This window comes from Plenodomus lingam (assembly GCF_022343315.1).
Source record: "Plenodomus lingam strain CAN1 chromosome Unknown contig_8, whole genome shotgun sequence".
Lineage (NCBI taxonomy): Eukaryota > Fungi > Ascomycota > Dothideomycetes > Pleosporales > Leptosphaeriaceae > Plenodomus > Plenodomus lingam.
In genome coordinates this window covers 1,318,454-1,340,399 of record NW_027093972.1, presented here as the reverse complement: position 1 = coordinate 1,340,399, position 21,946 = coordinate 1,318,454, and the positions used below count along the sequence as shown (strand labels likewise).

Genomic DNA, 21,946 nt, shown 5'->3' with positions numbered 1-21,946 from the left:
TTCAGAATTCTAGCAGGCAATCTATTGGCTAGCGGCGATGCCAAGAGATTATTTTCAAAGCTCGAACTTTTTCTATCGCACATCGCACACCTCCTCCAGCACCGCGCCCAACTCGCAACGCCGACACCCGTAAAAGACGACCGGGTTAATTTTTCAAGGCCCCCTCGGACGCGGCGTCATACAATCATGTCGATTGATTACCTCCTGCACGAAAGCCCTGTTGGCTATGCGGTATGTCTTGGAGCTCTATAGCTTATTACGCAACTGCAGCTGCTGATCATGCCGATGTGCAGGTATTCAAAGTAGTATTGCAGCCTGACACGATTGGAAATCGCCTGGCCGAGGTTCAGAAAGCTGTACAGGATCTGGACAAGTTTGGAAAGACTGTTGAACTCGTCGGTCTCGCGCCGTTCCAGGGCACTCAGGATGCGCTGCAGGAAATCAACGACATCTCTGAGGGCATCTTGTCCGACTTCCTTCGCGCGACCCTCGAGACCAACCTGCCCAAGGCGGGAAAGAAGAAGACCATCACCCTGGGTGTGAGCGAAAAGAATTTGGCGGCAAGCATCAAGTCAGCTTTCCCAAACTTCTCCTGCGAGACCAGCGACACCTCCGAGGTTGTCGCTGACCTTCTCCGTGGACTCCGTCAGCACTCCAGCAAGCTCATCAAGAAGCTCCAGCCTGGTGATATTGACAGGTCCATTCTGGGTCTCGGCCACGCCTATTCCCGCGCCAAAGTCAAGTTCAGCGTTCAAAAGCAGGACAATCACATTATTCAGGCCATTGCCACTCTCGACCAGGTCGACAAGGATGTAGGCTATGCGTGTTCTTCAAAACGTGACGTTGCTGATGTCTTGTAGCTGAACCAGTTCTGCATGCGGCTGCGCGAAAACTATGGATGGCATTTCCCAGAACTTTCCAAGATAGTGTCAAGTAACGAGCAATACGCTAAGGTCGTTCTCAAGATTGGCGACAAGTCTCGCCTTACCGACGATGATGTCCACGACCTTGCCGCCGTTGTTGATGACGACGAGGGCGTTGCCCAGGCCATCATCAAAGCGGCGCGTACAAGTATGGGACGTGATCTGTCTGAGGCGGATATGGAGATTGTCATGGCTTTCGCTAAGCGTACATCATCGCTTGCTGCATACCGAAAGCACTTGTCCAACTACCTTGGGAGCCGAATGAACCAAGTGGCGCCCAACCTGTCTGCTCTCATCGGCGATACCGTCGGCGCGCGTCTCATCTCCAAGGCGGGCTCTTTGACCAACTTGTCAAAGTACCCTGCTTCCACTGTGCAGATTCTGGGTGCTGAAAAGGCTTTGTTCCGAGCGTAGGTTATGCAAGAAATCAGCTGCAAACTAGCAACTAACAGATATACAGGCTGAAGACCAAGGGTAACACGCCCAAGTACGGTCTCATCTACCACTCTTCCTTCATTGGTCGGACTGGTGCCAAGTCAAAGGGCAGGATTTCGCGATTCTTGGCCAACAAATGCTCCATTGCCTCGAGAATCGACAACTTTTCGGATACGCCAACATCCAAGTTTGGCGAGGCGCTCAAGCGCCAGGTGGACGAGAGGATCGAGTTCTACGCTTCCGGTGCTCCTCCTGCCAAGAATTCAGCCGTCATGCAGGCGGCCATGAACTCTGTAATGGCTGATATTGGCATTGAGGACCCCACGGCGACAGCCGCCGAGGATGTGGTCATGGCTGACGGTATTACTGCATCGGCTACGGAGCAAGCTGTTCGCAAAGAGAAGAAGAAGGAGAAGAAGTCGAAGAAGTCGAAGGATGTGGACGCTGCCGAGGAGGTTTCGGAGAAGAAGTCGAAGAAGGACAAGAAGCGGAAACACGGCGAGGAGGAAGTGGGTGAAAAGAAGAAGAAGAAGAGCAAGGCGTGATTGGATCTGGGTAGCAGATGAGCAGTGTATCTATACTCTTGTCGCATTTACCTGTTGGCGTTATATGAAGGGATTGACTGGCGTTCTCGGCGTTTGCAGTGGATCTGTCGAGATGAAAGTGTGGAAAAGGACGAGTATTTTGGCAGTGTGGACGAGGGAGGAAGATGGTTTCGCATATGTCCCTCCGGTCTGTTGAAAAATCCAAGTCTTTTTTTTAAACGGAGAATTGATGCTGTCGTACTGCCAGTGGTGTTGTTTGAAGAAGTGATGGTGTGCCAAGATTGTGGGTTGATGGCAGGGAAGCAAAGCGTGCAGGTGGGAGGTGCTGTTGGCACCTAGAGCATGGTTATGGTTGCTGGGATGATGGGGTAGGCTTGGCAAAGCCGCAGTCGGGTCAAAGTAACGGGCCTATCATCAGCGACCATGGCATACATACGGCCCTACCTATGAGGAGGAGTGAGGATGGTGGCCCATTGCAGTCAGCCCTACATTTGCACATGCTACCTGGTTTTTTTGGCAGTGGGAATGTTGTTTGGTGTTGGAGTTTTGCCATGGACAGAGGAAGAGGAAGCAGCGAAGCCGTCAGCCTGTTGAGGCAGGCAGATGGAAGATTGAAAGCCAAGTACAGGACCGTTAGCGAACTGCTGTCTGTTAGGTAGATTTGGTATGTACAGGTTCCAGTAGAGTCCTAGTAGGTAGATAGTGGACTAGGTAAGGTAGTATGGGATAGCAGTTGGAGTAGTGCCAGCCCAAGGGCAAACGATCGTGTCGAGCCTGTGCTGTTCCTGGATCGCTGCGTCAGTGCGGGGACCCTCTTTCGCTTTTCCCGGCCAATCACCGACCCCTGCGTGAGATCCGACACGGGCCACGGAGCCACATGCATCGGACAGGGCACCAGCCTTGAGTTGACCCAGTCGGCGACACACAACAGACAACCTCCATGGACTCAGGTGGGTTGGCTGTTGTACCTACTGTCTACGTAGAACGACTGGGTGCATTCGCCACGGACCGGTAGATGTACAGGCTACCTCTTTTCGCCGTGTTTGATATGGCTACTTGTGTACTCTGGCACTCACACACCCACACACTCAGTCACTCCACTGCGCAAAACAATGGATGAATGAACGAATGAATGAGTGTCTGCTTTCTAGTCAAACCGGCGGGGTCATGCGCAAAGTCAAAAGTCAAGCAATCAACATCGGGGCGTGATTGTGCTGTGTCTCTCCAAATGAGCAAAGGGCTCTTTTTTTTCGGGGGGGGGGGGGGGGGTGGCTGCTCCCCTTAGGTACCGTGTGACCATCTGCCGTCAGCTTCATGCTTTGAGATGCGACAAGAGGAAGCAAGCATGTGTGCTCATGAGAGCTTACTCCAGGGCTGCAGTGAACCACAGTTTGCGACTATGAGGAAGTAGGATAGGAGGGAACAACACATGGAATGGATAGATTGATTGCAATAGTCCATCTGATCATGTGCATACACACTTGTCATGCAAAGTTCCTTTCTCTCCTGTTTTCTGGCATTCTCATTCTGATACATCAAACCTAACATCGTGTCCCCCCCCCCTTCTCCAAACCCCCCCAACCCCCAACCCCGGTTTCCCGCCCAGGATCCTGTCTCTCCTCTCTCTTCTCTCTCTCCTTCACAGGCAGAATTGGGCGGTCGACTTTCCCAGGCTTGTCCACCCGTGAAGCCGCGCGCCCGGAAGATTGTCTGTCTGCCCACCCCCCCCCCCTCTGACCCCCTTCCTTGCCCTTCCTGCCCTTCTGCCGTGAACTGATTTTCTGTTCTTCGGCGCTCGTCGTAACCAAGCTTTGGCCCGCTGCTGTCCCAAATGGCTCTTGCTGCTGCTGCTTGCATGCCTACTTGAAGAAGCCCTTAATTAAGCCCCTCCCCCCTCCCCCCCCCCCAAAAAACAACACTGTCTAAACCAACTTCTCTTGACTTCTTTCCTTTCTCTCTTCTGCTCTCTACTTTCCTGTACACAATTTCTGCCAAACACCGACTGCGAATCCATCGATTCTGCGCTCATCACCGTCCGCTGCCATCAAACTCTCGTTACAGGCCGAACTTTGGTGTTCCTTTCTGTGCGCCAAACGCCGTCATTCCAGCTGCCCGGCCCGACACTGGGCTCCACAGTCGACTTTGGTGTTCTCAACCCGCCATCGCACCCGCTGCTTATCACAACTTTTTCTGGTGTTGAAGTCTGCGAAAAAAACACGGCGCTGCCCTGCGCTGCCCTGCGCTGCCCACCAGCCCCGTTTGCACGCCCACCACGACCACCCACCACCTGCGCCCTTCCGGCGACTATTGGACTTCTCTTGTATATTTGTTCCCGTAATTGTCATCGTCATTAGCAACAGTAGCAGCTTCATCACCATCATCGCCCGCATCTGCCACGCTCTTCGGCGACCCTATAGTAAGGCGAGGGCCTGCACCCGTTTCTCGTGTTCCGCCAGCCATGGATGGGGAGGATGCTTCTTCGCCTGGCAGCTTAAGCTCGCCTCCGCACTCGCCCGACCAGGGCAACACACCGAGTACCAACGTCCGCGCATCTGCAGGTGGTGTTGGTGTTGGAGCCGCAAGCGCTAGCACCCCCACCCCTGCCACTGGATCGCCAGCGCCACGAGGCTTGACAGCATCTGGTCAACCACGTAAGAAGCCCGGCCCGAAGCCCAAGCCCAGAGATGCAACCCTCCCAGACTCTATAGAGAAAAAGGTTAGGAAACCCAGGAAGCCTGCAGAGCCCAAAGATCCCAATGCAGCCCCCGTCCAGCGTAAGAGGAGGACCAAGGCTTCGCTCGAGGCACAAGCAGCAGTAGCACCATCACCACCACCACCACCACCACCACCACAACAACAACAACAACAACAACAACAACAACAACAACAACAGCAACAACAGCACCAACAACAGCACCAGCAACAGCTCGAACATGTCAAGCCGCCGGTGCAGCAGTCGCCTACACCACAGCCGCAATCAAGACCCAACGAGCCAGTCTCCATGCTCAAGTCCGAGCCGCCACCGCCCACCGTCAACCAAACCTCGCACGTCTTGAGCAACCCTGAGCCGGCAATTCATAGCAACCCCAACTTGTTCCACATCAATGCTGCACCCTCAACACCCCGTCCTTCGAGCTCGGGCCAACGATATGACCCTATTCGAGGTGGAATCATCGAGTCAAAGCCCCAGGCACCTGCAAACGTAGCACCCCCACCGGTTTCCCCCCCGCTAAACCGGGCGAGTGCGTCACCTTCGATTACGAGTCTGATTGACCCTCCCTCGGCGACCAACTCATTCTACACGCCTCCCGTGAAGCTTCAACAACAGTCGTCCATTACCTCTGCACCTGCCTCGCCTGCTGGTTTCTCGACGCGTCCTGGGTCGATCCTTCCGTTACAGGATATCCCACCTCACCCTCAACAGCACGTCTCTCCACAACTTCACCTGCCCTCGCAGCCTCAAAATCACCACCCACAGCAGTATGCTAGCATGCTAGAGACAACACCCATGGAAATCGATCCTGATCCAAGCAAACCCATGTCGGTGCCCATGACCAAGTCGAGCTCGGCCCACTCCGGCACACCCACCCACTCAAACGCGCCTACGCCACCTGCAAAACCGGTTCGGCAGAAAGAGGCCCCACCACCACTACCCAGTGGCAGCGGCCTCTTGTCCGGGACCGCATTTGGCCCTATGGCGAGTGGAAAGGAAACATCGGAGAATCAAGGCACCAACATCTACCTCACGTTTGTCTTGAAGGGCCGCGAAAATGTCACCATCAACTTTGCTCAAGAAGTCGAGAAGAAGTACGGGTTCGCCGCTTTGCATCCCCGAATTGCAGCGCGCCGTGAGCGTCAACGCCAAATCACAGCGGCCGGTGCGGCTTTGGAAAAAACGGCGGGTGGCGGATCCAACGATGACATGTCATTGGACTTGTCGGAGAATGAGAGCAACGTGGAGATGGGTGGCATGGATGATGAGACTTCGGCCCGTGAGAACGGCGGGAAGAAGCGGCGGAAGAGAAAGCAAGAGGACTATGACAAGGAGGATGATTTCATCGACGATACTGAGCTTGCCTGGGAGCAACAGGCGCTCATGGCCAAGGATGGCTTTTTCGTCTACAGTGGCCCTCTTGTCACCGAAGAGAAGCCCACTGTGGAAAGGTCAGTGACGGTCTGTGCTCTTTTTTTTTTGAAACAAGTACTGACCAACAACAGAGCCGATGGTACTGTTAGACGCGGACGAGGTCGCGGTCGCGGTGGTGCAGTGCGCGGCGAAACCACAGGACGAGGCCGTGGACGTGGCGGCGGTCCGGGATCTCGTGGTGGCACCACAGTTCGGAAACCTCGCGTCACTAAGGCTGACCGTGCTATGATGGAGCAGGAGAAGCAACAACGCGAGAGCATGGCCGCAAACATTGCTTCGAAACAACCCGTGACAGCCTATGCGGGCCCTCAGAATGCCTCCTAGGCCGGGACGCGAGAGCAGCAGCATTACGAAGGCATGATGACCGCCCATACATCATCACGAGCATATCAGTCACCAACTTTTCACGCGCCCTTGTAAGGCGCTTTGTTTGCTTTCAGAGCTTCAGATGTGATTTCTTTTCCTTGCACAGTACACTTCTCCTTGTCTCAAAAATTCCGTCCTTCTTCGAGGCCTTTCACCACATTCGTGTTGGCGGCAGACTGTTTTTCTTTTGTATAACAACACTTTTCATGCATGCATGCTACCTGGCGCCTACGAGGGCAGGCGTAGCTCATTACTCTACTGTCTTCACAAAGAGGCAGATATTTCCTCTTGACATCGGGCGTTTCAGGCAAGCCTTTTTCTAGATGCACGGCGTATATAGTGCTATGAGACGGTTTTCTTCTTCTTATTACCATTACATCTACTCTGTTATTGTGATTATTGTAACAAATCGTCTGTCTATTCAGGCTGGGTCTTGCGACCTGGTGAGCCCAAGCTATTGTCCTGGCAGGCAGAGCGTTTGTCCCGCGCATGGGCGGTGAATCCGCATTCACTTCACCAGACAATAGGAGCGCTCTTTCCTTCTCCCCCCTCCCCACCCCCCGCTTACGCTCACCGTGCGGTTCACTACAAGAAAAGGTTTTCTGACAAGTTGGACTCTTCCTTTTTTATCGACACTCTTCTTTGATTAACAGCTTGTATTACAACACCAATACCCATCATCTACTCAGTTTCAGTTTGAGTCATCATTCAATCAGTTGGACACAGCCCGCTTCACAACGACACCTTTTCGCCCCAACTACAACCAGCTTTCTTGCCTTGCTTCACATTGGCGTCTTTGCCCCAAGCATCCTCTTCTCACTCCCATCACACCATGTCGTCTGCCACTCGCAAGCCCATGTTCGCAGCAGCAGCAGCCATGGATCTCAGCGCCTGGTCCCAAAACTTCTACAACGGCACCTTCACGTGGGATGGCCAGGGCTTCACGGACGACCATGGTGGTAAGTGACTACATCGATACGATCTACAGCTAGCGAATCGAGAGACTGACTTTTGGCCAAGTGTATCGCGAGTTTGATGCTTGTGACCCGCTGGCGCGTGCGCCGACGCCGTTGCCCTCGGTTTTTGAGAGCGAAGGGGAGAGTGGGGTGCTGAATTTGCAGGGTGTTGGTGATGGTGTGGCATCTGTCGGTTCTGATGGCCATGGTAGAGGACAAGATGTGCTGGGACTGGGCTTTGAAGATTGGTCAAAAGTCAAGGCCATTTCAGATGAGGGTCGTTCTTTCTCTTCCGTCTCGGATGCCGAGCCTGCTATCGAGGCGGCTAAGATGCGCAACGATTCGATCATCTCGAGCGGAATCGAAAAAAAGGTCGTCGGTGAGAAGATCAAGGGCGATCATGACGAAGCCCAGGTGTAAGTTGATCTGATCCCTCCTGCCTGCTTTACTTGGGTTTGTGGAGAGTACCTTCCCTGTTTGTACTGCTCGAGGAGAGTGGCATGAAGCGAACCCCACACCAAAGAAGTCCAAGACGATGGATTGCTAACTTTGGACATAGACCGGACATCAGTAAGCCAACCCAAAATGTCGGTCCGGTATCTTCAGATCTTCCCCAACCCACTGCAGTGGCGAAAGAGGCTGGAAAGAAACCGACCGTCTCTCCTCCCAAGGCAAAACAGACTGGAGTTCTGGGTAAGAGCAAGGGAAAGGCTCCAGTCAAGCGTAAAGAGCCCAACGTCTTTGCGACCCCTAGCTCAGGTAGAATCAAGCTGAAGCGCAGTAAGTTGTCAGCATGGCCATGTCAAGGCCTACCAACTAACGGACTGAACAGAGCTCTCGACCTCGCCCAAGAGAGAGTTTACATGGAATGCGTCTGTTTCCCAACCGAGTGGCACGAATATCCCCTTTTTGGGCATGAAAAAGGGAACGCTTGCGGTCAAGAAGCCTACTGTGCCCGACGTGTCCGCCACAGCCAGCCCAGGCAAGATGACCCAGAAACGCAGTACGTTCCCTGGATTGCCACATCAAGGACTACCAACTAATTCGATATACACAGGGTACTCGTCAGCCTCACCAAACACGGTGTTCGAACTCAGCCCAAAGTCGTCCTCGACCTCTGGCTTTTCCGACTGCCCATCCAACCTCTCCGATGCAAGTGCAGGAGAATGCGTAAGCAATAACAGTCACCGTGATCATTACCATGCACATGAATATCTAACATGACCCCTCCAGGCAAACACGACCGCCGCATCCCCCAGCAAGAAACCCAGACTCTCCCCCAAGTCACCCAACATCTACGCCAGCAGCCCCGAGCCCACCACCCCGTCGCCCAAACGCAAGGGTGTCGCGCAAGTCGTTGGCCGCAAAGCCAAGACCGACGATGGCAAGACCAATGCCGGGTCCAAGATGGCCCCGCCTCCACGAAGGGGTGTCGCGCAGGTGATTGTTCGCAAGAAGGAGGGGAAGGCGGCGGACAAGGGTTCTGCTGTGCAGACGGAAGGTGGGGCTGGGGAGCCGTCGTTGTTGGCGTTGCATGCGGATGGGTATGGGGTTGGTGGGGGTGAGAGGAGGAGGTCGACGAGGCGGGGAGGGGGTAGGGGGGGGGATGTGAGGTTTGGATGATGGATTCTTGGAGGATTGAGTCTAGAGATGAATTCTTGGTTCATCAAGAGTCTGAATGACGAATGCCATATTCCGAACAACTACCAATCAAGTCCAAATAACAGCCCAATCTACATGTACTATACATTCCCCCCTCCATTCAAGCCCACCTAATCTTCCCCCTCCACGCCTCAATCTTGGCCTCCCACCAACTCCGCCCCGGCGCCCTCTCAATCTCCCGCATCAAATTCTCATAATGCAGCGGCGCAGACACGGGCTTCAGCACCCCTGGCGAGAGCGGGTATTTCCTTGTATACCGGTTTTCGAGCAGCGAGAAGAGGGCGTTTAGGTGGGGGTGTTCGTGGGTTGGGGTTGCTGGGGCGCTGGGGGATGTGGAGGAGGGTTTTGGCGGGGAGGAGGAAGAGCTGGGGGGTGTGGATGGGGTGCTCGAGGAGCTGGGAGGGGAGACGCCGTAACGGGAGGCGCGGTGGAGGATTGCGGTTGTGAAGGGTTGGGTTGGGCGGAGGGCGTCTTTGGGCCAGAGGGTTAGGAGGCGGGTGTAGTTGTGGGCTATCTTTTTGGGGGGGGGGGTGGTGGTGGTTAGTTTGGGGTGGATGAGGAGGGGTTCGGGGGATTAGGGGGCTTACGGTTTGTGGGGTCGTCATTGTGGGTGGTGGGTGGTGGTGTGTGGTGGTAGGTAGGGTGCGATGCGATGTGGTGTGGTATGTTGTGGTATGTTGTGGTATGTTGTGTCTGGCGTGTATTGTTTAATGGAGTCGTGTTATGTCGTGCAGAGTAGAGTACGAGTAGTGAAAAAGAGTGTCCAGCATCGAAGCTGCACAATTCCCCCAACAGCAAGGCACTGACGAAGAATATATCGACCGAGGCCAGAAAAGTCGATGATGCTTCTTCTGGCCGGCAGGGATCTTTTGGCCGGCAAATCCGCGGCCCGTGCGTGCCCGGCCTGAACTGAAACTTGCTGCGCCACGGTTCACGGCCTCGATTCCTTTGACGTTTGACGGTTGCATTACCAATAAACGGCGCTTTGGCCTTGACTGGGTAACATGCGCCTCTTTGCTCACCCTTCGAACTGAACTGAACTGAACTGAACGTGCGACAGTTTTGATTCTGCCCCCGTTTCGTTCTTCTCTGCGGTTCTGCTGTTCTGCCGCCGGTCGCCGCCTCACCCTTTGCCTCTTGCGCCGCCCATGCAGCTCCTGCGCTTGCCCTGCTGACAACACTACAACCACACTCGACTGCACTGCACCGGCACCTCACCTCACCTCACCTCACCTCGACTCTCGCTTGCTTGCTTGCTTGCTTGCTCGCCTTCTGTGCCCTAATTTCCTACGACTACAACTACAACTACAACTACAAATACAGCCACTGCATCGACTACCACTACTTGCACGACATTACATCATTTAATCGCGACGAAGCGGGCCTCTGCGCACGTCGAGGATGCCTAGCCAAGGCTACGAGAGGGTACGTCTACACCTGCGATACCCCATTCTTGCCCCCCCCCCCCCCTCCACCCTGCTCCCTAATCGTCAGCAACACCGCATGTATTGACAACATACTTCCAGGTAGCCGCCCATGATGAAGACGACTCACAGTCCAACACACCCACCCCCCAACAGTGGCCGCCCGCCTCGCCACCCCCGTCCTTTCGCTCCCGCGCATCTTCACCAAACGCCACAGCCACATCACGAGCGCATCTGCTATCGGACGACCCGCTGACCAATGATGAAGACCGCACCCTCGCCGACACATTCGACTCGGATTCCGACGACGACGAGGATGGCGATGGGAGGGATGATCGGCAGCGGCTGATGCGGGGGAACCCCACGTCGACGGATGGCCAGGATCGGCCGCAGGAAATGCAGCGTAGAGTGACCGAGTTGCCGGCCTTTAGCCCGACTGCGCAGGCACCGCCAGGGGGAAGGGTGTATGGAGGGGGCAATGGGGGTGTCTGGGCGAATCTGAGTGCGAAACCAACGAGGGGGGAGGATGCCGAGGAAAAGCCTCCTGTACGTCATCTATCTTGTCCCTACATGGCAGCCAAAGCCATGGACATCTGCTAACATCTATGAACCCAGACATACGAACAAGCCGCCGCAGATGCCACTCCACCTTATTGGGAAACCACCATTCTCGCCCCCGGCACGTTCGGTGACGAAGTCTTTGTCGAAGGCCTCCCCGTCGGCTCCCTCTTCAGCTTCATGTGGAACGCCATGATCTCCATGTCCTTTCAACTCGTCGGCTTCCTGCTCACCTACCTGCTACACACCACCCACGCCGCCAAAAACGGATCCCGCGCTGGTCTCGGAATCACCCTCGTCCAATTCGGCTTCGGCTTCCGCTCCGCCGTCCTCACCCCCGGCGGCGGAAACGGCGGGGGCGCAGGTACAGGAGGAGGCGGCGCCAACGACGACCCGGGCCAAGGCTTCGACGGCGGCGTCCCCTCGGATCCCAACTCGCACGACTTTGACCCCGAGAGCGTGGCCGGGGCCGCAGGCTCGGCAGCTTCCTCGTCGGCCGTTGGGGCCTCGGGAGCGGTGACGGGAAGCGATTGGATTGCGTATGGCCTGATGATTGTGGGCTGGTTTATTCTCATCAAGAGCGTCAGTGATTTCATTCGTGCTCGGAGACACGAGCAGCTTGTTTTGCAGAGTCCGGATCGCGGGCTGGGTGTGGCGGTTGTGGCGGAAGGAGAGGGCCCGGAGAGGAGTGTGTAGTCGAGTGTTGTACGACGGGGATTTTCTTGTAGTTTGTTGACTGTGGTTTGTCGGGCGGAGGGAGGTTGGGAGGGTTTGGTAGTTTTTCCATCTCCTTTACAGGGGAGATTTTTTCTTGTTTCTTTTAACCGTGGAATGATGGTGAATACATATTTTTTCAAGGATTTTTGGTCTTTTGAGTCGTTTATATTTCTTGGCCTCGTCGTTTTGTTGTTTTTGCGTTTTGCGGTGGTGTTGGTTTTGGTTTTTGGACATGGATTTGGGATTGGAGTGCTGGAGTGCTGGAGTGTTGGAGTGTTGGAGTGTTGGAGTGCTGGAGTGCTGCAGAGTGCAGTGCTGCAGAGTTGGAGTGTTGGGGAGGGAATGGAGAAGGCAGTCCAGTATATTCACATGTTTTTCTCTTTGGGAGGAGTAGTAGGGGGGTGAATGGTATGAAAGTGAGCGGTATGAAAGTGAATGGTATGAGGGTGGATGGTATTGGTAGGAATCGTATGGGAGTGAATAGTATAGGTTTGGATTGAAGTGACTTGAATCGAGGCGGATGAATACGAGACAGGCTGAACAGAGAGATGCAAAGGACTGTAAGGCGGTGTTGTTGACGTCCGATTAAGACTAGACTTTTTAACGTTTTAGCTTTTGAGACTTGTATATTTCGAGACTTGTATATTTCAAGAGTTTGCAAACTGTAGGTAGGTGCATTTTCACTTTATGATTTGTGGATTAGGTAACCAAGGCTTCAATGGGAAATTTGAAGTCTGGCTTGGCTCATTGCTTTAATTGCTGGATTTGGTTTTGGGCGTGGTTTTGAGTGTTGGGATGGGTTGGGTTGGGATTCTGCCGAGAGTTGAAGTAGCTTATTTGTTGGGGGTGTGGGGATTGTGCTTTGTAGTGACGATTCAAGTCGGCGTGTCTCTTCAAGGGAGACGAAGCTCAGATCTAGATAATTTCAAACCCCCCCCCCCTCCCACATACCCAACTTCACATGTCCCTCCCCACCCATCCTCGGAGACATGCACACCTTCCAGACTCTCCAAATCCGGCACCACATCCTCTGCAGCCTCGTATTCCATGTTCCAGCACTTGCCAGTAACTACATCGCACACATGTCGGTCCTGCGGGAACTCCCGGTCCCTAAATCGACGTTCGATAGTCTCATGCCAAGCCTCCTCCCCGTCAACCACATCAGGAAACACGGCATGACCGGTCATGATGAAGTAAATCGTGCAACCCAGGGCAAACAGATCCGTCTTGACATTTGCCTCAAACGGGTCATCGCGCGGACAGTACTCTAGAACCGGCAGGGTTCGCTGCTCCAGCCGTCGAGCAACACGCTGCCTGTTTCGGACAGCTGTTTGGATGTTGACGTTGTCAGCTGACAAACAATCCTGTTGACGTCGTACGTCTCATGTACCTCGGCTGGACTCGATCATGCGAGGCCTGGGGAGCAGTTATTTAAGATACTAGGCCAAGATGACCGCCTGCAAACCTCTGCGCGGGTGATGCTATGCACTCGAATGGTCGCGGAATACGACGCCCTCATACTGGCCATGCTGCATAGCGTAGATGCGGGTGTTGAGGGATTTCGTCTTGCCGCAAACACACGACGCAATGCGCGATCCTCGCTTCGTGTTCTGCTGGCGACCACACGGTGTAACTGAAGGTGTCAGATTTCGTCACGGCAGCTGTGGCCTACAGTTATCGGTATCTCAATTCTGGACTGTGGCCCAGGCACACCAGGCCTCTATACGGCGTTGACGACTGGTTTCCCTGGATGTGAAGAGATTGAAAATCCCCGAGGGGACCGCAATCGCTGTCAGATACCTATTGTTCAGGACACTATCGACGATGGGTCGGCACCTTCTGCGACCGAACACAAGATAGTCAGCGACGGCTCAAATTACCCCTCACCTATCAATGGGTACCCTTGAGATGATCAGAGAGATATGGCTTTGCCTGACGCCGCCGTGATCATGTGTTAGACAGAGACGCTGCTTGCGAAGTGCTTCTCCACAGCTATCAGACCGGTAGTGGGCAACGCCACGCCACAACACACGGCATGATTCAGTGGTTGCGACTTGCTTTGATTGCCTACATGTATAGAATCTCATAATCAGCAACTACTGGTGCACGGACGATGACCTTTCACACGGATACGTTTCTACCCTTAGGCTCGGCCTCGTCAAATCGCAGCTGAGCATGCAGTATAACAGCGTCTCACCCGATGCTACACATATGTTTTCCGATGGCGACATTTATATCTTCGATTCCATGTCTTTCCCTCTTCGGCGAACTTCATGCTCGCTTCTGAACCGACGGCTAAAGCATAAGACGTAGCTCGAGGTGTATACGCTCAGCGTAACTTGCCCCCTCCTCCTATCCGGCGACATGCACGGCAAAGCCCTTTTTGGGCGCGAACTGACCGAAGTATCGTGCGTATACCCATTCCCACTGCTGGTCTGTTTTACTAAGCTGTGCAGGAGTTCAGCCGCCAGCCTCCTAGAAACACGGCCAGTAAAGAACGGACATGTTGTATCCCTACCACAGTCTACGATGTTTCAAGACTTCTTGAGACATGCCCGACTTCTACTCCCAAACTCTCTTTTTTGTCGGGGAATGTACCGGAGGATACCAGTGGAGCGACCGAAGGTGGCTTCATATCAGAGTCGACGCATGGCAGCCATGATCAGCCTTCTTCATGTAGTCCCTCTAGCAGGAGCTTTCACCTTACTAGCCCTCTACTGGACCAAAAGTTGGGTGGGTGGAACCTCAGACAACGCAACAACCCTACAAATCATAGCCAAGGCCCATGAGCTTGTCATGCAGGCATCAATTATTGATGTACTCCTATACACAATACGAGTCCAAGCGCTTGAGGGGTTTCTGCCATTCGGTGCGCTAGCTGGAGCCGCACACGCCCCTCGATTATCCTATCTATGGTCGCTGGACTTTGTCTCTGCCATCTTATCTCCTAGCTACAGTGTGTGGCGTAAGATCATGTTTGCTTTGTCGGTGTCAGTTTTAACTCTCATAACCGCAACTGTTGGTCCTTCATCCGCTATTCTGATTATTCCACGACCGGGGTTGCCGCACAGAAGCCACCCTACCACCCGCTACCTGAACACCTCGGAAGCGGGTCTGTTTCCAGATTATATAGACAGGACCCAGAACTTGACCTTGTGAGCGCGTTGGCATCTTCGCTCATGTGTTAGAGCTAATGATTGCAACAGTAACGACTACGAAACTGTCAAGAAGATGGAGCAAAGAAAGGGCAGCGTTAGTGCCTCGGAATCGCAAAACCAGTTGCAGTACTTTGTGCCTGACATCTCAAAAAAGGCCCAAAGAGTGACTCTTCACTTGGATCTTAGGGTTTCTCAAACGAATACGTCTGCGGGTAATTGGTCCATCATGTCAATGCCCACAATGTTGAGCAGCCTACAACTGCAAAACTACGGCTCAATACCAGGCAACTGGATTCTCGAAACAACCCAGCCTGTGGTCATGGTCTCGTGCACATTGAACAACAGCACGGACAAGATCCAGTATTTTCCCAGAAACGGGTCCCCGAGAATCCTTCCCAACGCGGCCGACCTGTACGCCAAGCTGCTAAATAAGACGGGACTTCCTGATAATCCAGATATTCATCCATCCCATTGGCTATCAATGCCAGATGATCCAACCTCGCTTCTTGGGTTATTTTACTTGACGCACGGGACCGCGCCGCCCGACGTTATGACCTGCATTGTCTCGCCATTCTGGTGGACGGTAAAAACTTCATTCTGTGCCAGCAATATGGGCGACGTTATACAGACTGAATGGCCCCAGATAAATATGCTTACGACGAAAGCCAATCTGAGGCCAATCACCATTGATGTCGAGGGTGTAGCCGCGCTCTATTCGATCGATTTCTCAAAGTGGATGTGGAGTACCTCCGACTTGGACGCAGCAGTATCCATGCAAGCTCTCTTTCTCGCTGAGCTAGCGCGATATCCTGGTCGCTCCATCGAAAGCGAGCTTGGTATTGATCATGATCTCGTTATCGGACAAAGCGAGCCGAGTAAGGGCAGATCGTCTTCTTCCATGTTCTTCAAGGTCGAATCATGCGTACTCGGCTTTGGTTACGGCTCTACCCAAGTGTCATTTCAACTCGCAGTCGCAGTCATCGTCACATACTGCGTAGTCACCCTCACATACCTCACTTACATCAACGTGACCGGCCATACATCCTTGGCCTGGAACTCGGCCACGGAACTCATCATGCTAGCGCTCCAGTCTAGGAATCCGGGTGATCTTGGACATATCTCGGTTGGCCTCGACTCAATGGAGACGTTTCGCAAAAATGTGGGCATCAGAGTGGCCACTGTCAGCGTTGGGGAAACAGGGGAGACAGAGGAGAGATTGGAGTTGGTGTTTGAGCACGACAAAGAGAATGAAAAGAAGGGTTTGAAGAAGCTTGAGCGGAACAAGGCATACTAAGACACAGTATACGTGTGCTGACGGCGGGGATCAGACATCACCTCGGAGTTTCCTAGTCCAACGCCACAAAGGTAAGTGGTACGATATGATAGATAAGAGTCAACTCCCACATTTCAGAATCATTTGCGAAGCGGGAGAAGCCTTTCCGACCTGGCAAATCTGCGTGTGTCCAACACACTGCGCCATGTTCTAGCCGATGATCGATCTGGTCTCCCAATCTCCTCCAGTCCTCGGCGCCTTTGGTCTATTAACGTTTATGCACCTTGCTCTTTGCTTTCTTGGTTTCCTTGGACTTTGGTCAAGCTTCTACTCTCAGTTATATATCGTAACCTACGCCGACATGTCAGTTGTTCGCCATTTTGTCGTCTTTTCCGCAATGTAACTTAGCAATGAAGAAATATAGCGTAATCGATCACAAGAGTACTCTAAGCTTTTACGGCCAGCTTGTGAGTGTGCCAGTCTCATATTTTCTGGTGGAATATTTCGTCTTATTAGTCGCATGAGGTTGTGGCGATTACACGGGGAATTTACATCGCCCCAGCGTAGGGCAATCCTGCTATCTAGCGAATTAAGGCTAGTAGGAGTAGCCATTTCATGGATAGGATTGTCCTAACTCGCTTCTGATGCCGAGTACGGTAGCTTTTAAACAAAAACGTAGTGTCTCGGCATTCAGCTAAAGCTTGTTGGCCAATAAATGTGAACGGCGGCGCCGTTGCGACACAGTACATCTCAAGCTGTCCAACGCCAGTCACCTTATTCCCACACCTCAACTTACCTGGCACAATTTGATAGCTTCCCTGTATTGTCGTCATTCGAACCTCCGCCACCCCATTCTCGGGCTCGATGTCTCATCAATTTCATGTGTCTGAGAGTTTTGATATTTGCTACATAATACTATCCTGCAAAGAATATTTCCACATACGACCATAGGACACTGAAAACTAGGCTTCCCGTCCGCTCAGCCATATATAAGCAGTGTACCGGCGGATTAGTAGTTAGGTGGGTGACCACTAGCGAATCCCCGCTGTTGTATGTTTTGCAATTTTTTTGGGGGGTTTTTTTTTTTTTATTTAGCTGTCTTGTTTTCCTGCGACAACTTGTAGGGGATTTAAAAGTGTAGAAGGAAGCAGATTAGATCTCAACTGAGATATTTAAAGAGAGAAAGCGGGGGTCTGTGCCTTCTAGCTTGGCTCTAGTGAGTCTGTTCATGGCTGTGGGGCAACGTCCCCACTAGGCAAGCGCGGCAGTGTTGTCGACAATTCTAGTACTGCATACTTAATTTGTTCTAACACCCCGATCTTGCACGACAGCCAGACTAGATTGCTTACAAGTTCAAAACGAGGCAAATGTGGCAACCCTTGGATTGTTTATTGCAAGTTTGCGGATATGTGGTCCTTTGCTAGGACGATACAGTAAGGGGACGAGCTGCCCTGGAAATCGGAGAGTTTGATGTGTAGATCCCAGTCGAGGAGGAGGTTTGTGGGCTGGATTCCGCAGTGGATCATATTGTGGGTGTGTAGTTGGACGATTGCTTCGGCCGTCTCCCGGCACCAGGTTAGTCGCTGTTGGATGGAGATGGTAGGGCTGTGAGATTCAATGTGTTGGGCGATGGTTCCGTTGGGTGCGCGTTCGAGGTAGAGACCGTCGTCTGAGATTCCTTTTTAGGCGAATGATGCGCTCGTGTGGTCCGATGATGTTCAGTAGCTTTCCTTCTGTCTCCAGGCGGATCGTGTCTTTGCCGGGGGCAAGTGGGTACTTGAGCACGGTGGTGTCATCGGTGAATGCGCTTGAACCAGAGGCAAGAACTCGCTTTACATTGGCAGGATAGTACTGGTAGTAGTAGTGGATTTGGGGGCTGTCCTCCATGGATAGGTTGGGGTTTAGAGTATATCACCTAGCTTCCCATCCATCCCTGGCGTCAGGACGTCGTGAGGACTCGTCGGGATGCTTGGCACGCATCTACCTGCAATTTACAAAGAGATACATCCACCCATAATGACTCTAACAAGCCATTCCTTTCCTTCTGCCCTAGGTATACCCTTTTATATCTATTACAATATATCCACCCCTTCAAATCCATCACAACATTCTCCAGACCCCAACCCAATATCCACCCTGCAAAACCAGCCTCGGTACACGCAGGAACTATTGTCATACCAACCACCACGCCCATAGGTGATGCGCGTGCATCACGGTCCCTCCCCTCCCCACACGAGTCAATCCTCCCTCCCAGCACCAGCAAAAGCAACTTCACAATATCAATCTGCACGCCGAATCGAGAAACAGCCCAGGGCATCGAGTCTCAAGATGGATAGTAGAAATGCCGAGTATGTGGGGTAATTCGACTCGCGGCGGCACGTTTAGGTTTAGCGCAGGGACTATCCGCACCCCAATACTGCTTAGCCCATCCATCGCTTCTCTGCTTCACTTCACTGCCTGCTGCTTCCGCTTGCTTCACCCCGCTTTTCTTCGCACGCCTGGCTCGGCTTTACAACAGTGCAGGCGGGCGCGTCCAGTGTGGGCAGTGGGATATATCAGCAGAGCAGCTTGGCTTGTCTTGGGGCTGGCTCGTTGCAGGCAAGTGTCAAATGGCGGCAATAAATCTGTTCTGTGGGTGGTGGGGAACAATGAGATCTACGATGAGATACGACAGGTTCTAGGTTCTCCTTTGGGCATTTGGGTGGTCGGCTAAGCTTCATTCGTGGTGCGCACCGAGCATTGAGCTGCAGTGGCATGCAAGATGCTATATCGTGGAGAGGATAGGCCGCAAAGACTGGATGGTCTTGAATATAGCAGCGTCATGTTTCCCAAGGAAGACTGAATATCTCCTTGGATATCTGACAACGGCCTTACTCTATCGGCACTTTGCATCCCTAAGCGCTGGGAAAAGAAGTGAGTGCTTGATATACGGCTGTCCACCCCTGTGACGTAGAGACAGCCTAGACTCCATCTATACTCCCGCAAAATACACATGTCTCTCTGACTCAAAAACATAATGTAAATAGCAAAAACATACACTCTTCCTTCACACACTACCACCAGCTCACAACACTCGAAAAAACAAAAACATACAACAGCGGGGATTCGCTAGTGGTCACCCACCTAACTACTAATCCGCCGGTACACTGCTTATATATGGCTGAGCGGACGGGAAGCCTAGTTTTCAGTGTCCTGTGGTCGTATGTGGCGGAAAAGGGGAAACAAAAGAATTATAGAAACAATGATCATCTTTGCGCGAGGGCTGATCATGTCTATCCTCTGTCCATTCGACTTTCGCTTATTTACACAGGATGAGCTTAGTACTCCTTGACAAAAGAATCACCAATTGAGCCCGGCTAAGAAACACCAGAGGCAAGATACGCTTTGGACCGTCATGACACTGCTGTACGACATTGATGGCATTATTCAATTTAGCTAGGCACGCAATTGTGCTTAACAATACCATACCAAGGAGCTTCCCTGATATGAATGACGTTATAAGCTCTCAGCCGGATCCTTGGTCCTTGAGTATTAGTGGCTTAGGATGATGAACCCCTGGCCTGCCACGATTCGGATACTCACGATGCCGCTCTCCACCTTGTCCACGCTACCACGCGTATTCTCTAGTGACATGATGAATGACTTTTCCAAGGCTGCTTCGTACTAATCTGCCCCGCAATGAATGTCCCACTAATCAGAGGGAATATCAAAGCGCTGGGCTTCAGTGATCGACTTGTAGGGGATCTTCGACATGCACTCTTCGAACGATTTCAAAGTTCTACATAAATACCATCCTCCCTTCTAGCAATGTATTGGCTACCGGGGACAGCACAGTACCTTCTCATTATATTCAAAATGATCCTAAACACTCTTCCTCTTCTTTCCATCCTCCCCCTTGTCACAGCATGGCCTCATGTCATGGAGATGAACGACAGGCTGCTCAGACGCGAAGAACCACCTCCGCGCGAACCGCTCTTCCGCACAGGTCGGCCGAACACAGGAGCTGGCTCGCTAGCACCGACCTTTGACGCACAAGCACAATACGTCAATGTCAGCCAGGGCAGTGGCAATGAGTTTGTTGCACCCCGATCGGGTGACCGTCGAGGCCAGTGTCCAGGTCTCAATGCTGCGTGAGCTCTCCTAGGATGTGTTTTATCAAACTCTTTTATTGACTTTACATACAGAGCCAACCACGGCTTCATTCCTCGCAATGGTATCGTGTCGACCACTCAGAGTAAGTCGGGTTGCCGTAATAACCGTGTGATGGGGACGTAGTTGACCAAGCCGAACAGCTATGGCTGGCTTAGAAGCCGCATACAACATGGCTCCAGAGTTGGCGCTATTGCTGTCTGTCATTGCCATTGCTCTCTCCGGTGATCCACTCACCTCGAGATGGTCCATTGGTGGTGAATTTTCACCCGCTCTTCCTCTGTTCCCGGCAAGTGGACTCTTAGGCAAGTACAACTGTAGCTAGTAGTAGACTTGCGCTCATGGAAACCAAAGGCACACACAATCAGTATGAAGGTGACGCATCGATTGTCAGAGTACGTCTTACAACTGCACTACGCGACAGACCATTTACTGAACAATTTAAAGGGTGATGCCTACCTTAACGGCGGTAACGTCGGTGTTTTCCAAATGCGCTCATGGGAAGCCCTTTACGCCCGCGCCGAAGAGTACACACTCGACGACATTGCCGAACAATCTGACTACGTCACTCGCTGGAGTATCCTCAACAACCCCTACTACTTCTCCGGACCATTTTCCGGCCTAGTAGCGCCCGTTGCGCACAACTTTGTCATCAACTTCATGTCGAATCACAGTGCCGAAGTGCCTGGTGGCACGCTCACCCGTGACGTGCTCAAACAGTTCTTTGCCGTTACCGGTGAGCCTGGCAACTTTGTACATAACCCTGGCCAGGAGCGTATCCCAGAGAACTGGTACAAGAGGCCCGGTGGCATCGAGGCGTACAACGGTGTGAAAGCCGTCGCCGACCTTCTTGCCAACAATGCTGTGAGTGGAAAAACATCTTTCAGCCCTCTGTGTTGAATGCAAACAGCTAATTGCCTCTCTTGATAGATTTACCCCGGCAGCATACGCTTCGGTGGTAACACTGGCACTGTCGACTCTTTTGCGGGTGTTGACATGACAGACTGGACCGGTGGCGTGTTTAACCTCGCCGATCTTGCAGAGGGCAACAACGGCGTGTGTTTCTTGCTTCAGGCTTCTCTTGCTGGGCTACCCGACATCAGTAATCCTCTGCTCGGTGCGGTAGGATCGGTGCTTGGATGGGCAAGACAGCAGCTTGGCCCCCTTTCGCAGTCGTTGAACTGCCCTCAGCTTGCTGCGTTTGATAATCAGTTGTTCAACAAGTTCCCGGGTGCAAGCTACAGGCCGTAGAAGATCAAATTGCGTTCTGGAGATGAAGGTTTGGTAGATATCCGCGCTGCACCATTTGCTTGATGAATGAATGCTGTTGGCTTTAATAGTAGCAATCATCATAAATGTCTGCTCATTCACTATATGAATGGGCCATCAAACCACCATATGCGTGGTATCAAGTAGATCTGACAGATACTTGGCCAAGGTAAGGGAGCCCAAATAGAAAAGGCCCAATAATTCTTCAATATACTTGACTGCCCTTTGACGGAGCGCTGAAGAAAAATGGTATGGTATTATCCAGCGTCCACATTTCAATTCCCAAATGATCATTGATGGGGGGCAAAGTGAAAACATGGGTGAAGAATGAGAGTGGTATGTGGCGAAGAGCATGACCAAGATG

At 52.6% G+C, this 21,946-nt stretch overlaps 9 protein-coding genes across 9 annotated transcripts; 6 read left to right on the top strand and 3 right to left on the bottom strand.

Moving 5' to 3' along the window:
- Positions 1-99: 99 nt before the first annotated feature.
- NOP56 (snoRNP complex protein nop56) lies at positions 100-2,666 on the top strand (the record flags this gene model as incomplete). The annotated part of the gene is made up of 4 exons (XM_003841850.2): positions 100-231; positions 294-812; positions 861-1,333; positions 1,384-2,666. Coding segments are annotated over 4 exons (1,644 nt in total), but the record flags the coding sequence as incomplete, so codon positions are not given.
- A 1,121-nt stretch (positions 2,667-3,787) lies between these two features.
- IAQ61_010510 (uncharacterized protein) lies at positions 3,788-6,374 on the top strand (the record flags this gene model as incomplete). The annotated part of the gene is made up of 2 exons (XM_003841849.2): positions 3,788-6,067; positions 6,122-6,374. Exons 1-2 carry the CDS (start codon positions 4,362-4,364, stop codon positions 6,372-6,374), a joined length of 1,959 nt encoding a protein of 652 aa, XP_003841897.2. The 5' UTR covers positions 3,788-4,361.
- A 1,030-nt stretch (positions 6,375-7,404) lies between these two features.
- On the bottom strand, positions 7,405-7,722 carry IAQ61_010509 (uncharacterized protein; the record flags this gene model as incomplete). The annotated part of the gene is made up of 1 exon (XM_066098815.1): positions 7,405-7,722. One exon carries the CDS (start codon positions 7,720-7,722, stop codon positions 7,405-7,407), a length of 318 nt encoding a protein of 105 aa, XP_065951360.1.
- Positions 7,723-7,872: 150 nt separating this feature from the next.
- On the top strand, positions 7,873-8,995 carry IAQ61_010508 (uncharacterized protein; the record flags this gene model as incomplete). Its single annotated transcript, XM_066098814.1, has 3 exons — positions 7,873-8,131; positions 8,229-8,542; positions 8,606-8,995. The coding sequence occupies 3 exons, from the start codon at positions 7,873-7,875 to the stop codon at positions 8,993-8,995; spliced, it is 963 nt and encodes a 320-aa protein (XP_065951359.1).
- Positions 8,996-9,134: 139 nt separating this feature from the next.
- IAQ61_010507 (uncharacterized protein) lies at positions 9,135-9,639 on the bottom strand (the record flags this gene model as incomplete). Its single annotated transcript, XM_066098813.1, has 2 exons — positions 9,135-9,548; positions 9,622-9,639. The coding sequence occupies 2 exons, from the start codon at positions 9,637-9,639 to the stop codon at positions 9,135-9,137; spliced, it is 432 nt and encodes a 143-aa protein (XP_065951358.1).
- Positions 9,640-10,435: 796 nt separating this feature from the next.
- IAQ61_010506 (uncharacterized protein) lies at positions 10,436-11,712 on the top strand (the record flags this gene model as incomplete). Its single annotated transcript, XM_066098812.1, has 3 exons — positions 10,436-10,459; positions 10,591-11,004; positions 11,074-11,712. The coding sequence occupies 3 exons, from the start codon at positions 10,436-10,438 to the stop codon at positions 11,710-11,712; spliced, it is 1,077 nt and encodes a 358-aa protein (XP_065951357.1).
- A 914-nt stretch (positions 11,713-12,626) lies between these two features.
- On the bottom strand, positions 12,627-13,268 carry IAQ61_010505 (uncharacterized protein; the record flags this gene model as incomplete). Its single annotated transcript, XM_066098811.1, has 2 exons — positions 12,627-13,097; positions 13,242-13,268. The coding sequence occupies 2 exons, from the start codon at positions 13,266-13,268 to the stop codon at positions 12,627-12,629; spliced, it is 498 nt and encodes a 165-aa protein (XP_065951356.1).
- Positions 13,269-13,874: 606 nt separating this feature from the next.
- On the top strand, positions 13,875-16,185 carry IAQ61_010504 (uncharacterized protein; the record flags this gene model as incomplete). The annotated part of the gene is made up of 3 exons (XM_003841843.2): positions 13,875-14,141; positions 14,190-14,888; positions 14,940-16,185. Exons 1-3 carry the CDS (start codon positions 14,098-14,100, stop codon positions 16,183-16,185), a joined length of 1,989 nt encoding a protein of 662 aa, XP_003841891.1. The 5' UTR covers positions 13,875-14,097.
- Positions 16,186-19,969: 3,784 nt separating this feature from the next.
- On the top strand, positions 19,970-21,564 carry IAQ61_010503 (uncharacterized protein; the record flags this gene model as incomplete). The annotated part of the gene is made up of 6 exons (XM_066098810.1): positions 19,970-20,294; positions 20,349-20,398; positions 20,457-20,630; positions 20,668-20,708; positions 20,761-21,177; positions 21,244-21,564. Exons 1-6 carry the CDS (start codon positions 19,972-19,974, stop codon positions 21,562-21,564), a joined length of 1,326 nt encoding a protein of 441 aa, XP_065951355.1. The 5' UTR covers positions 19,970-19,971.
- Between the last annotated feature and the right edge of the window lie 382 nt (positions 21,565-21,946).